Genomic DNA, 14,127 nt, shown 5'->3' with positions numbered 1-14,127 from the left:
CTGACCTCTCCAGGCCCCAACACCTGGCCCATGGGTGCCACGCCCCGCTAAGCCCCAGCCCGGCCCAGCCCAGAGCCAGATGCTGTGCCCGCCTGGCCGGATGGCAGGAACCACTGCTGCTACTTCTCCTGTCCAAAAAGCAACACAGAGCCAACCAGAGCTGCACCGCAGCCGCCTCAGCTACCTGACACGAGCGTCCACCACGACCTGACAGCCTCCTCCCGGGAGCCCTGGGAAGCCAGAGACCCAGCTCTAGCAGGGTGGCACCAGCACAGCATGCCCAGCTCGTCCGCTTGTCTGTCCGTCTTGTGTCTGTCTCTGTCGTCTCCTGCTGTCTCTCATCTTTGTTCTGTCTTTATGACTTCTACACACTTTCCCTATCATGAAAAGCACCTAACTGGTGGCTCGTATTTTCAGTGAAGCATTTGGGGGGTTCATTTTGTTGGCGAAAGATCTACTCAGAAATGGACAAAGATGACCGTGGGGTCCTCCACTTCCTCATTAAAGGGGGAAAATTGATTTTATATCCAGAGACCTGAGCTCACTGTGCCACCCGGGCCACCCCAGGGGTCACTGGGCAGACGCAGTGAGAAAGATTTCAGTTTCCAACTCAAAGCATTTTTGGTTTCAGGTTATTGTGGTGTTTTGTTTTTTGTTTTTTATTTTTTAATGTCAAAGTCTTTGGCTTTAAGTAAAAATCCAAAAAGGTTTTTTTTAAAAAAGCAAAGGAAGCACACCTGTAAACTACCTTGCTAGCTAGCCAGCCAAGGATACCGGACACACCTCTGCTCCAAAGGAAACCCAAAAAGCAAACACAAGAAATCGAAATCCAAAATGCTTTTCCACTGCCAAAGTATTCCTTTCACTGTTTCAGTCCAGCCTGGGTTTGTTTGATGCTGGTCTTTCGGTTTTGGTTGTGATTTTCTGGGGTGTTGGAATCCTGGGGTTGTGGGGTCTAGGCCCAGTCAGAAGTGACCTCAAGTTTTCTCAGTGAATCTGCAGCCCCTCACTGGGCAGACGGGAGCGCGAGGCCCCTGCGCCTGTGAGTCACCGCACATCTGCATTCAGGGAGACACCTGTCTGTCCCTGCGCCCTGTGGCTGTCCACATTTCATTTCTCCACTCGTGAAGAAAAAAGTGCTAAAGTGTTCTCCTCAGAGAAAGCACAACTCAGAAACAAAACTGTGACAATCTTTTGGGTTGATTCAAAGCCTGAGCAGATGGCGGTGACCGCTGCTGGAACAGTGCCCTCCGTTCTCCTCCTCTACCTCTCTCAGCTCCCACTGGTCACCGCGCAGGCCCTGGGCCTCCTTCCTTCACACCTTGCCGGAAAAACCCACAGAAAAGCAGCCGCCCTCCCTCCCCTGGGACTCGTGCTCAGCTGTATATATCCCTACGTCCCCCGTCTGTCCACCCAGCTGCTCAGCCCTGGAGACTGGACACCCCACCGGCTCTCCACACCCCCACGCCGCGTGATGCCCTCAGCCATTCGGGGAGATGATGGGGAGTCTCACAGCCCCACGGACAGACCTCCGCATGCTCAGCGGCAGAGGCACGAAGGACTTCAGTGCAATAGGGGGCTAGGCCCCCATGCGAGGGGCTCGTGTGCGTGAATGTGAGTGTACATAGTCTCTGCAGAGGTCCGAATGACGGTGCCCACCAGGATGGTAAGACGTTTGCCAAATAAAGAGAAGGGAAACCACAGCCAATGCAAAATGCAGGAAGTAGGTTTTTGGCGAAATCTGCAGTTGTTCCCCAGCAAGGGGTGGCTCTGTGGGGGACACTTCTCCCAGTTGCAGAATTCGCTGAGTTAGAGAAGGACCCGCCAGATGCCATCAGCTCTGGGACAGCAGCACCCTTGCCCTAAAGGTAGAGAGAGCTCTTCCTTGTCCTCCAGGAGGTCCCTAAGGCGACGGCCCCTGACTTGGCAGGGCTCTGCTCCCATGGACTCAGGAAGTGATGGCCACATGGGGTTGGCTCTCAGTCACACGTGGAAGCCTGTGCTGGTTCCTGTTTGCTGGTTTTTTGCTGGTTTTCTCCGTGGAGGAAACCTGTCCCCCGGGTACCTCGTGTAGTCCCTGCTGCCTTGTGGCCCGCAGCCCCCTGGGCCCTTCCTGCCTGCGTCCAGCAAAGGGTCCCGAATGCTTGGCTTAGTGGGCACCATGTTTGCAGAGGGAAACACGGTGGGCCTGGGTTGTGCACCCTGGTGAGGCTGTGCTGTGAGCTGTGGGCCTTGGAGATGCCTGGCCTGGGTGTTGCTGGTGAGGAGCCTGGGCCACTGTCCTGATCCCTGAGTCCCTGGCTCCAGGCTGGGGTGCCCACTCCTGGGTGGACCCAGTCTGTGGTTCTCAAGGAAACACCTATGTCCCTCTCACTGTGTTCCTCTTTGGGGATAGGCAGGCTTCTCAGGGACAGAAGACAGGCTACCTGACCCACCAGCCTGACATACGGACTGGGAGACCTTCGAGCCCAGCAGTCAGGAGGACCGGGGAGGAGGGTTCCAGTGGGGAAACTGAGGAAGAGCAGGAGGGCATTCCTGGCACGTGTGGGGTTCAGGAGCTCTGGGCAGTGTTAGCTGCCACCTGTTGGCAGAGGCACTATCCCTGTGTGACTGGGAGCTGCCACTGCTGTGGGTTCTGCACTCAAGTTCTGTCTACCCCAAAAAATCTTACAGCAGAACCAAGCTGGAGCCCTAGATGTGGGGCGGTCATTACACAGATTGCCTTTCTGCGCTAGGAGTGTCCCTTGCCACTTGCCGTGGTTTCACCTTGTCCTGAGCCCTGAGCTAAAACAGAATGGGATAGACGGAGACAGACAGGCCCAGCCCTCGCTCCGTGTGCATCCCAGCTCTTTCATCCCTCCTCCCCGCCCTCCCCTGGGACCCAGGCCCTGACAATGTCCCATGGGTAATGCCCAGGCAGGGCTTGCCCAGCCTGTCCTCTGATAGACAGAAGCAGAGACCTGTGGCTCCAGTCCACACTGGCCACGGGTGTTGGGGTGGGACAGGTGGATGTCACCCTTCAGGAAGGCCCAGCAGGAGTCGTTGAGCAGACACATGCAGCAGAGCCCCAAGAGGGCCAGTGCTGGATGGGGATGGACAGGAGGGCCAGGCAAGGCTCACCTCAGGATGTGGCACACTGGTCAGGACAGGCCCCGAAGTCTCCTGTTTGCCAGTTTTTCCAAATAGCTCCTCCAGCTGACACCAAAGTCCATCTCTGGCATCCATCTGTCCGTCCCTCTGCCCACCCCTCAGCCTAGCTAATTATCAGTTGACTCAGTGCATCCTATCTACCTACCCACTCATCCATCCACCTGTTCATCTACCTGTGCACTCGTCCACCCCACTCCCCACCCCCTCGCCTGTGCCCTGTCCTCCTGCACACCATGTACATTTCACTCTCCAGCCCCCAACAGCTGTCCTCAGTCCCTCCACCCAGTCCAGCTCGCATCCATCGCAGCTAGTGCCCCCAGTGTGCGAAGGTCACCAGGTCCTCCCATGGCCTCAAGTGCGTGTGCCTGGGGCCAACCAGGCTGCCGCTGGGGAACCTGCCTGCAAGGTAGCACTCGGCCATGGTGCCTCTTCAGGCGCAAGCCAGCTCCAGACACCTCAGGGACGTGAGATTCTGCCCGGGTGGGGGCTGGGACCAGGATGGAGATAGGGCAGCCCACAAGCCGCTCCGACTCCCCAAGGCTGCAGGGCGTGCACCCTCCCTGCCACCTGCCCTGGGGGTCAGCACCTGGGGGAGGGGTCCCAAGAGAGACCTCCAGGAGGTCCTGATGCACTCTGGCACCAGGGGTGAGCCACATGTCTACCCCACCAAAATCCCTGGTGGTGATCACACCTGACCCAGCCATAGCCTCCTTGCCCACTGCCCACCCTACAGTTCCCCACCGAGCCATGACATGAGCTGGGGGAGGCCCCAGAATCACGATCATGCTGGCACCCTGAGGCCAGCTGCCCTCGAGACCTCACGGATGGGCCTGGGGCAGCTGTGCGTGACAGAGTCCCATAAGACTCCATCTCGCTTGCTCTGTTCTTTTCCTGCCATCCAGCTGGACCCCAGGCCCAAGGCTAACAGAAGGCATTAGTGCCCTTCAGCACCCCCCACATCCCAGCAGCCTCGGGCAGAGGCTCAATCCACATCCTCCTCTCTGCTTTGGCTGCCCCACCTATGTAATAAAGGGCACGTACCCAAGGCGCTGGCCCTCTTGGGCTCTGTTTTGCTCCTTCTGAAGTGCTGCAGGTGAGGAATGCAGGGCCTCCCCTCAGGCAGATAACTGGACAGGGTGCTGGGCAGCGTAGGGTGGAGGCAGGGGACACAGGGCAACCATGGTGAGATTCTCCAGTGGGGTGAGCCTTTGAGGTGATGTGACGGCCTGACCCCTCCTCAGGAAGACCACCACTGGGGCCATGTCCACAAAATGTTCTGTCTGAAGGGCACACAGGACTCGAGCGGGACTCAACAGGAAGGCCACTGTGTAGCTGTGGTGTGACATCCTCTGCCCTGGGCAGGCCCTGAGCTCCCACAGGATGGCAAGGGGCAGGGACATCTAGCTGGAACACAGTGGTGCCCAGCCTCCCACCAGGCCACAGTGGAGCCTCAGCCCTGGGCCCTGTGCAACCTGCCTTATTGTCCACTCGCCCTGCCGGCCTCGGCCCAAACAGGAACCCGGCACAGTGCGGGCTGGGTCCCTTGGCTTCTCTCCAGGTGCTGGAGACGGGAAGCCCTGAGGCCGTCCAGAGTCAGGCCTGGGTGTGGGAGGCTTGCAGATTGGCCCTCCAATGGGTGGGGAAGAAAGGAGGGGTGCAGGGGCCCTGGCACCCCTTCAGGGAGCGACGTGGGGGAGGGCTGCTGCCCCGAGCCCTAGGCCCTCAGAGAAGCAAAGGATCAGCTCAGCTGAGGGCCTCCACCTAAGATGTGCCAGCTGTGGGGTGCGGGGGTCCTTAGGAACTCAAGCGCCACAGGCTGCTGCCTCCCCTGACCAACTCAGGCCCTGGGCTCCCTGGCTCTGCCAGACATGGCTTCCCCAACTTGTTCACGCCCGACTGTTCACCGGGGCCTCCAGGGGCCCAGTCCTCTTGTCAGGGAAGTGGGAGGAGACCCTGAGTGCTCACAGCACTGGGCCTTGTCCAGGGCTCCATCACCCTCCCCTCCCCAAGAAGGAAGGGTGGGTGGGGCTACACCCAGCGGAAAGCCCTTGGTGCTGTAGTGGGAGCAGCTGGCGCAGCACGCACAGTTTAAAAGGGGCTGGGCAGGTGCATGCAGGTAAGCGGTGGTGGAAATGAGCAGCAGCTCTTGCTTCCCAGCCAACCATGTGGCCCTTCCAGAGCTGCACACTCTTCCCACCCCCCACCGAGGCCTGGCTCCAGATGGTCTCCTCAGACCCGGAAGCCCAGGGCTGGGGGGCCTGGGCCAGGCCAGAGAAGAACTCTCTGGAGCCAGGAAGTGGGGCTGGGAGGGAGGCCGAGGAAGACGATGATGGAGACGCAAGCTTCCTGCTGTCCCTACTGGAGTCCGAGAGGCTGGCCAAGGGCCCTGAACCTGACCAGGTAGCAACCAGGTGGTGGCAAGCAAGGACCTGGGCATAGCCTGGGGACAAAGGGACAGGAAGCTGACTAGGAGGAGAGAGCCTCCAGAGGAAACCTAGTGGAGGTCTCAGGGACTTCTCTGCAGGACTGCTGAGAGAAGGGGATCATCTCTCAGGGTCCGCGGCCCCGGCAGGGCTGTCCCCTTCCTTTCCCCGCGGGTAGGTCCTGCGGGATGTTCCCAGGCTCACCTTGCTATGCTGGCAGGAGCTGCAGGAGCTGGAGGCCATCAAGCTTAAGCTGTGGACCATGGAGCAGGCCCAGGCGGCACCAGAGCCGCCCAGCACACAGACCGTGGCCAAAGAGGAAGAAGCCGCCAGGGCTAGGCAGCTGCTGAGTCCTGAGACTGTGGGTAGGAACCAAGGGGCCCTGGTGCCCTAGCCCTGTCCCAGGACACAACCCGAGACTCTGAGCCTGCCCAGTCTGGGAGCACTGGGGGTGGCCTGCCCATGAGGGCCACTAGGGAGCAAGTGGTGTCACCATGGGTCAGGCCTGCAGCGCCTCCCCAAGAGCACAGGTGAGAGGCACCCACCAGGTGTCTGCGGCCCTCTCCCTACCAGGTAGCCCCTTTCCCATGGCCCCCCGGGAGACGGTGGAGGCCGACTACAGATCCATCTACGTTGGCAACGTGAGTGGTGGGAGGGCACACCAGTGGCCCTGTCCACAGTTGGGGCCACCCTCCTGGGGCCATGAGTGGGAGGAAGGGCCATCCCAGGGTCCAGGCCAGTGGAGGGGTGGTTGGGTTTGAGAAAGGTGGACTGTCCCCCGAGGAGCCCTGGCCCGTCATGAGATGTCCTGGTTTCTCTAGCGACAGTCACTGTACAGACCATGCAACCCTAAGCCAGCCAAAGGCTGCAAGGTGCAATCCGCGGGGTCCACGTAGAAAGTGTGCAAACTCGGGGTGAGCCCATCACCCAGGCCTCGGGCGGGGGGGACAGTCCAGCCATCGCATCGGTACCTGGGCTCCCTCTCCCCTCTGCACGGAGAGCACAGGGGCTGTGCCTGGGCAGGTGGACTACAGCGGCACGGCCGAGGAGCTGGAGGCCCACTTCCACCCCTGTGGGGAGGTGCACCGTGTCACCATCCTATGCGACAAGTTCTCTGGCCACCCCAAGGGGTCAGTGCAGGGCTGTGGTGGGGCACAGGCAGTGTGGACTCCCCTCGCCCCACCCCGTCTCACCCTCCCCCACCCCCCAGCTATGCCTATGTGGAGTTCACCACCCGGCGCTCAGCCCTGGCCGCTGCACAGCTGGATGAGAGCATCTTTCGGGGCCGGGTCATCAAGGTGCGTGTCCCTGTGTGAGATCTCCCTTCCAGTGCCGACCCCCATGGGCGTTGGAGCCCTGGTTGCCCCTTTAGGAGGCTGCACACAGGTGGAGATGGTAGATAGCAACACGGGCCCATGAAGGCTCTGAGAGGTGGCGGCTGCAGATGGAGAGGTCTCGACCTCGCACCTTTGGTTCCAGGTGCTCCCCAAGAGGACCAACTTCCCAGGCATCAGCTCCACAGACCGCGGGGGCCTCCGGGGGTACCTGGGCACCAGGGCAGCACCCATCCTATGCAGCAGCCTCCAGGGCAGGCCCCGGTTCCGACCACGTGGGCAGGGCAGGTAGGAAGGCTCAGGGTCGAGCTTGTCACCCTATGGAGACCCCCAAGAGCCAGCGGCTGCAGGTCGACCTGAGGGTGCAGAGCTGCTGAGTGACTGCCAACCACCTGCACCCTCACCTGAGCCTCTCCCTCTCACAGGGGCCGTAGAAGATTCTCCACGTGGTTCTCGCCATACTGAGGCGACATCTGACTCCACGTGGGGTCAGGGCTGGGGCAGGAGTCAGCAGCTGTGTGCCCTGGGACCACTTATTCCAGACAGGCCGGGTCTGCAGCCATGAGTCTCATGGTTGTCCAGTGGGTGGCGCAGCTTGGAGGCCCTGGACAGCTGGGGTGGGGACAGGGAGGCCCAGGTGGTGCTGCCAGCCAGGATGGGCCACCTCAGCTCTTCAACTCATGTATTTTAAAGAAAGATACAGACTTCTGTTTTAAGAGTAAAGCATAAATTATTAAATTTGAATGTTTTTAAAAGCACACCATGGCAGATCTCCCCTTTTCTCCTGATGTGGATCCAAGTTCACACTGCGCCTTCTTGGTAGGTGGCCACCCTGCACCCTGACAGAGGCGAGGAGCCAGGTCAGACTCCAGGGTGAAGCCTCCAAACACGACTGCTTCATCTTTGTCTCAAAAAAAAAAAAAAAAGTCTTCAGCGGCAAGTATCCTGAACTATCTGGGTGGATCCCAAGTCCAACTGTAGGATGAGACGTGAGACTGCACAAAGAAAAGCACAGCCCAGAGCAATGCCAAGTATCTGCAGGTCAAGGGACATCGAGGGTCTTCCAGAGCTGCAGAGAGGCTGGCCCTACCCACAGCGAACTGTCTTCTGGCCTCCAAGCTGAGTGCAAACTCCTATTCTGAGCCCCAGCGTGTGGGGCTCTGCTCGTGCCCACGAGAGGCCATGGACCACATCTCAGTGGCTGAGCCCACACCAGAAGGCGGGGACTGAGGGTAAGGTTGAGGTTTGCCAAGTATGGAGCTGCCAAAGGGCTGGGCACTAAGCAGACGTTGGCATGGAGCCACCACTGCCTGCCCAGCACCTCAGGCCACTTACTGGCCACAACAGGACCCACTCAGTGTGCCACACTGTCATCCTCATCAGAGTGGCTGCCCCTTTGAGGGAGCCCTGTCCTTCCTTTCCCATAGATGTGAAGAATCAGATGCTCTGCTCCTACCCCTCCGGGGTCTCCAAGCACAGGTGGTCACTGCATAAGCAGCTACTAGGTGGAGCCAAGTTACTCGTGCCAGAAGGGGCAACGTCCTACAGAGGTCACCAGAGAAGGCAGCGCTTGGGCTGGAGGATGAGCCTGGAGGCAGGACTGGGGACAGGGCCATGCTCAGGGTGGTGGGAGGGCAGATGGTGACCTGCAGTCCTGGTGGCCATGCTAAACTGAGCAGAATGCTTCTGACACTGTCTTCTGGAGATCAAGGTGGAGAAGCCACCCAACCAAGCACAGCAAGCTTCTCAGTATGTTAAAGCACAGGTGGACAGGGCCAGCCACAACTAACAGGAACAAAGATGCCAGTGGCCTCTTCCCCACACCACACACACATGTCCAGGGCTGGGACACAGCACAGACTCCTGTTCTCTGCTGCCCCATCCAGCAGACGGGGATCTCATCCTCATGCTCTCGAGACAGCTGTCAGCCACCCATCCAAGTCCCAGGCAGGAAGAGACAAAGGTGAACCCTTTCTAGGTGGCCATCCCTGGAGATCTCCAACACCACCCACTCACACCTCTGCTATCTGCCAAGGGGCGCAGGGCAGCAGCAGCGTGTATCTTGTGACTGTCTCTAGTAATATCGGAGTTCTCTGTGAGGAAGAGGTGGAGGGTATGCTGGGGCAGTGTGCAGCCGCCAACGCACATCCCCAGGCAGCTGCCCTGCTGGAGGTCACAGATTCTGTGCCTGGCCAGTGCCTCCCGTCACCGATTGTGAACCAGGGAGCGAGTGTACACTGTGTGTCAGCACTGGCTGCCTGTTGCCAGGTCTCAGGCCGGTCCAGGTCTTCCATTCACCTGGGGTGGGAGACCTGGGGTTTGCACGTTTGTTTATGCATGCCGAACAGGGCCTTCACACTAAGCTGCATCCCAGCCCTCTCTATTTGTGTGACAGGGTCTTGCTAAGTTGTCCAGGGTAGGCTTGAACTTTCGATCCTCCTGCCTCAGCTTCCAGAGTGCTGGGTTACAGGTGTCTGCCACCACACCTAGCTTATTATCGTGCAATTTGTTAAAAAATCAACACTGTGCTTGCTGGGCAGGAAGGACAACCAGACCTGTATAGAGCAACCGCTCACCTCCCATCCCAAGCACCCTTGGGCCCCAGAAGTCTGTGAAATGCACAGGGCCAGGGGGTAACTGAAGGGCTGCTCAGCTGGCACGGAGCCTCCTGGACCTGTAACTTGGGGAGGCCGATGGCTCTGGACACAGTGTGGCACAGAAACATCTGTATGGATGGCTCTGCCCAGTGTCCTTGAGGCCCACTGGCATCTCTCAGCCAGCTGTCAAAGGACATGGGGACCAGCCTGACCTCAAAGGCCGTCTCCTCCATCGTGGGCAGTTAGGGCCACCATTTGGGCTTTTGCTGTATGAGTTTCGGGGATGGTGACAGCAAGATTCCGGCTCATCCTAGGAAGCCCAGGGGACAGCAGCAGGCTCAAATGCAACCACCAGGGGCAAGAGCAGATGCTGGGTTCCTGTCCTTTGCCCTCCCACTGGGAACAGGCTTCCTGCCACAGCTGCCCCAGTCCTCAGTGTGCCCCTGCTCACACAGAAGGACAAGCCGACCTCAACTCCTATGTTTTAGTGGCAAGGCCCACGCCCAACCCTCAGCTCCCTCACACTTGGGAAGAGGAATGACGGTGAACAGACGCTCCAAGCAGCTATGTACACATTTCTCTCGGGTCAGGTCACAGGCAGCAGGAACTTGCTCAACACACCTGGATCATCATCGATGTCACCATGTTGTCAAAGGCCCTGCAAAGAGAAAGGTCAGTTCAAGGACGACGGCTCCAACCCCATCGCTTTGTTGACAGAGACTGCACCACCTCCAGGTGCCCAGGAAAGACAAGGACGTCTCTAGGGCCCAGTGAGTGAACTCCACCTCGAGGCCAGGAGGCAAGTCCCACCACCCCATCTCCTGCCTGCAGTCCCCAAAGCCTTCCTTGGAAGGGTCCCCAGGTCAGGGCCCAGAGTCCCAGCAGGGGTGGGGGAGCAGCAGGAATGAGAGCAGCACTGTTCCTGCCCAGTACATCCCGGGAGCATCTGCTGCCTCCTCTGGACCAGAATGATCCAAGACACACAGCAAGGGAAGGCACCACAGGAAGGGACTGGTGTGGGCCACCTGCCCCTGAGGAATTGTCACGGACCAAGGGAAGCGGGTGTGGGTGTAGCACATGGATCCATGCTGCTTCACAAAGCTCCTCTGTGACATTTATTCGAACAGTAGGTCTGCCATGTTGGTTTGCTGGCTGTGCCAGGGATCAAAACAGGCCTCTCGAGTGCCAGGCATGCACCATACCCCCAGCCACCCTCCTGCCCAGGAAGACCCCTGTGATCCAAGCTCCTAACTATCCAAGTCCTACAGGAAAGGCAGGCTGGGCAATGACATGAGGACCTTTTCTCCCTGAGGATTACTTCCACGAACCTGAGTCCTAGCTGTGCTCTCCAAGATGCCTTAGGGACCCACCGGGTGCACCTGGGAAACCAAGTGGGCAAGTTCTGCCCATCTGCCTGAGTCAGAGTTGATTAACAAAGGGTTTCACCACTTTGAAATGGCTGCCACACCTCCACTCGGCCATGCTCCAGCAAGCGGGCCCAGCAGAAGTGGCAGCACAGACAGCAGCAGGCCCACCTGGACTGGATGCGGTCGCCAGGGTTGTAGAAGGGATTGCACATCACGTCCGTGTAGGAGTTATGCAGCTTCCGGAACATCTGAAACAGGACCAGCGATGGTTTCAACAAACACATGCATGGCCACTGCTGGGCGTGGGTCTCGGCCTTTCCACACAGCATAATTAGCAACAACAAACCCAGCCCACCCACAGCGCGGCCTCCAATCACCCACTCACACTGCGAATCTCGTTGTCTCGAAGGGCCGTGTTGGAGGAGTCCACCACCATGACAAGCTTCACCTTGGAGTTGGTCACAAAGCCATATCTGCCCAGCTGGTTAGGGAACACTTAAACGCAGGGACTGCTGAGGACACCTATCCATCCTGAGTCACGGGAGGTGCCCAGGGCTACAGGTCCCGTGGCGACCACACAGGGGTGAGATGGGACACCCTGATGGTGTCCCCTGGTGTTCACAGGGGCAGAGGTTACCAACACCCGCGGGGCTCAAATCACATCCAATCTGTATCAGGGCCATATCGCCCTCCTTTGAATCAATGTCAGGCCCAGGAAGTTAAATGCAAACCCAGTTTTCACAAATAAGTTCCCCCACCCAGGCCTCGTCATAGTGTAATGCAGTGGCTCCAGGTCAAGTCACTGTTGCATTTATATCTAGATGTTGAACCCAGGCCTCATGAAGGGTTTGGGGTGATGGGATCACGGGGGTGAGATACTCATCAGTGAAGTTTCTAGCTCATTGTGATTTGGGAGGTGAAGCCTGATTGGAGGAGGTGAGTCAGTGGCCTGGAAGGCTCTATCTCCCTCCCTCCCTGCTCCCTTGATCTCTGCTTCTCTAACACCACTTGAGTCATTCTCCTCTGCCACGCCCCTCTGCCATGCCGTCCTTCCTGGGAGCCAGTGGACTATGAACTGAAACTCTACAAACTGAATCAAAATAAACCCTTCCTCCCTAAGTGGTGGGTGTCGGGAATTTTGTATCAGCAACAAAAGTGACTAAGACAATCCCTATGGACAAATTACGTTACCGCCCATGGGAATGCCTTTGAAGTCCAGAACTTCAAGTGATTGTCACAAGGGCCTGCCCAAGGGTTTCCAATGAGAACAACACAACAATAAAGACCTAACAAGAAATGAATGGAACAACTGCCCTTGCTTGAAGACAGTTCCCACCCGCCGCCGCCGAAAGGCTGAAAAGCACAGGAAGACACCCTTACAAATATAAAGCAAGGGGAGCCTCAGTTCCACCCACATATATTCCACTCGAGCCCTGTGTATCTCAAGTGAGTCTCCAGGGAAATGAGGTTTAGAAGCCTTCATTAGCTTCAGTCTGTCCCCAATTCCCTGGCTTGTTGAAAACCTTTGCTTTTTTCCCCCCCTTTTCAAGTTATTTTGGGTTTTTGGGGGGCAGGTTCACTATGTAGTTCAGGTTGCCTTGAACTCACTCTGTAGTCCAGGCTGGCCTGGAACTCTCGGGGATCCTCCTGGCAAGTGTTTTCTAAAGCATGCCTGGCCATTACAGCACCATGCTAGGGCGCTGGAAGATACACCTTGTAGTCCTCTGTAGGGTAGAGCAGACCCAGGTAGAGCTCTCGCTGGTCCACCAGGGCCTTGCCCATGGCAGAGATCTTCTCATCCACCACATCCAGGGACGTGTGCACCATGTAGTGGAACTTGAGCTCATTCTCCATGGGAGTGCTGCGGATGTAGAGAGGGTAATTCTGCAAGAAAGGATGATGGTAACTCAAAAGACAGCACATGCTGGCTCTGAACAGTACAGAGTGCCAGAGTGCAGCCCATACCCATGACCATCCTGGAAAGGGACCCTATTTTGTGACATCCACACTTTAACTCTCCACCTCCCCTCAGGCACTGCTTGTGGGTCCCATCTCATCTAAGCAAGTTTGTGTGCTATTTGCTGACAGCGGCCCCATCTCCATGGCTGATACATGCACCTTCATGAGCGCACTCTGTCCCAGCTACCTTGGCCTCTGTGTGGCACACCCTAGCATGGTACCACCCCGCAAGGCCAGTGGCTCTGTTCCTCAGCTCTTCAAGACTCAGCTCAAGCCCCCCATCTCTGCACATCTAATCATCCTGACCCCCAGAGTAAACAGCTTTTCACCCAGCCTCCCACATGCCACAATTCACCATGCCTGCCCAGACTTGGCACACGGACATCTGTGAATAAGATGTCCCCATCTGCTGGGACCGGAATCTGTTGCAGGTTCGCAGATCTGCAAACATAGGCAGCCCCCAATTTAGAATCTCCATATATGATGCTTACCATGAGTTTATCCGGTATTAAATGCATTTTTTGACTTATGATAGTTTCAACTTATGGGGGTTTGTGAGGACAGAACTCCATCCTAAGGAGGTGCACCTGTCAGTGCTACACTGTAGCTGTGCTCAAAGCCCATGAGGAATGTCACACCCGTAGGTAGGTCCCTGATTGTCTCCATTCTCAAAAAAGAACCTGATAAGAAACTCTCCGTGCAGCATGAGCAGGTAGAAGGCCTCGGAGCATGAAATGTACACTGGCCCATGATGCAAGGAGGTCGGGGGAGAGGCCTTAGTAGAGAGAAGGCAGGGCCTGTCCAGGGGCTGCAAGTAGAATTGCGGAGGGGCGGGGGACGTTAACCAGGTTACTCAGGCGCCATATTGAGGCAAGGAGAAACCCTTGGACATATTTTAGGTAGAGATGAACCATGATTTGTTCTTTGAACCCTCGGGCAGGAGAGGACGGCACCGTTCGGGACAAAAGTGGGCCATGGATACAGAGGGAAACTCAGAAGCTGGCGGAGGCCGCGGGAGGAACAGCCGCAAACTCGGGCGGAAAGAAGAGCAGCTCCCAGGCCGCAGCCATCTGTCCAGTGGTCCCAGGACCAGGATGCGTTCCGGGATGACAGGCGGGCAGCGGGCCTGGGTCCTGGCTCGGCCAGGCTTAGAAACCTGGGCCTGGAAGGAGGGGACGCGGGGAAGCGCGGACAGGGCGGAGTCCCACGAGCTGGGCCGGGAGGATCGCACACCCGCCCTCCGCCACCAGTCCACACGCACCTCCTTGGCGATCACCGCGATGCACACCGCCATCTT

The 14,127-nt window shown here is 57.9% G+C and overlaps 3 protein-coding genes across 6 annotated transcripts in view; 2 read left to right on the top strand and 1 right to left on the bottom strand.

Annotated features, from left to right (window-relative positions):
- Positions 1 to 211, top strand: part of Cbfa2t3 (CBFA2/RUNX1 partner transcriptional co-repressor 3) — a 54,014-nt gene extending 53,803 nt beyond the window's left edge. The window contains exon 13 of the mRNA XM_019207930.2: positions 141 to 211. Within this exon, the coding sequence (XP_019063475.1) occupies positions 141 to 211 (71 nt within the window). The remainder of the gene's footprint in view (positions 1 to 140) is intronic.
- A 1,926-nt stretch (positions 212 to 2,137) lies between these two features.
- Pabpn1l (PABPN1 like, cytoplasmic) lies at positions 2,138 to 7,678 on the top strand. 4 transcript variants are annotated; one of them, XM_010627546.2, is made up of 7 exons: positions 2,138 to 5,550; positions 5,794 to 5,938; positions 6,147 to 6,214; positions 6,597 to 6,703; positions 6,784 to 6,871; positions 7,053 to 7,195; positions 7,333 to 7,453. In XM_010627546.2, the coding sequence occupies exons 1-7, from the start codon at positions 5,314 to 5,316 to the stop codon at positions 7,370 to 7,372; spliced, it is 828 nt and encodes a 275-aa protein (XP_010625848.1). In that variant the 5' UTR covers positions 2,138 to 5,313; the 3' UTR covers positions 7,373 to 7,453. The 4 variants fall into 4 exon arrangements, with proteins under 4 accessions (XP_010625848.1, XP_010625850.1, XP_010625846.1 ...); XM_010627548.2 differs by having other exon boundaries at positions 2,138 to 5,266; positions 6,597 to 6,871; positions 7,333 to 7,678; XM_010627544.2 differs by having other exon boundaries at positions 6,597 to 6,871; positions 7,333 to 7,678.
- A 1,656-nt stretch (positions 7,679 to 9,334) lies between these two features.
- Positions 9,335 to 14,124, bottom strand: Trappc2l (trafficking protein particle complex 2 like). The gene is made up of 5 exons (XM_010627550.2): positions 14,092 to 14,124; positions 12,583 to 12,755; positions 11,257 to 11,344; positions 11,040 to 11,119; positions 9,335 to 10,162 (listed from the first exon to the last, which is right to left on the bottom strand). The coding sequence occupies exons 1-5, from the start codon at positions 14,122 to 14,124 to the stop codon at positions 10,117 to 10,119; spliced, it is 420 nt and encodes a 139-aa protein (XP_010625852.1). The 3' UTR covers positions 9,335 to 10,116.
- Positions 14,125 to 14,127: the final 3 nt, after the last annotated feature.

This window comes from Fukomys damarensis, unplaced genomic scaffold, assembly GCF_012274545.1.
Source record: "Fukomys damarensis isolate Sample0158 unplaced genomic scaffold, DMR_v1.0_HiC HiC_scaffold_32, whole genome shotgun sequence".
NCBI lineage: Eukaryota > Metazoa > Chordata > Mammalia > Rodentia > Bathyergidae > Fukomys > Fukomys damarensis.
The sequence above is the reverse complement of the archived record's forward strand: the minus strand, read 5'-3'. Positions and strand labels throughout refer to the sequence as shown.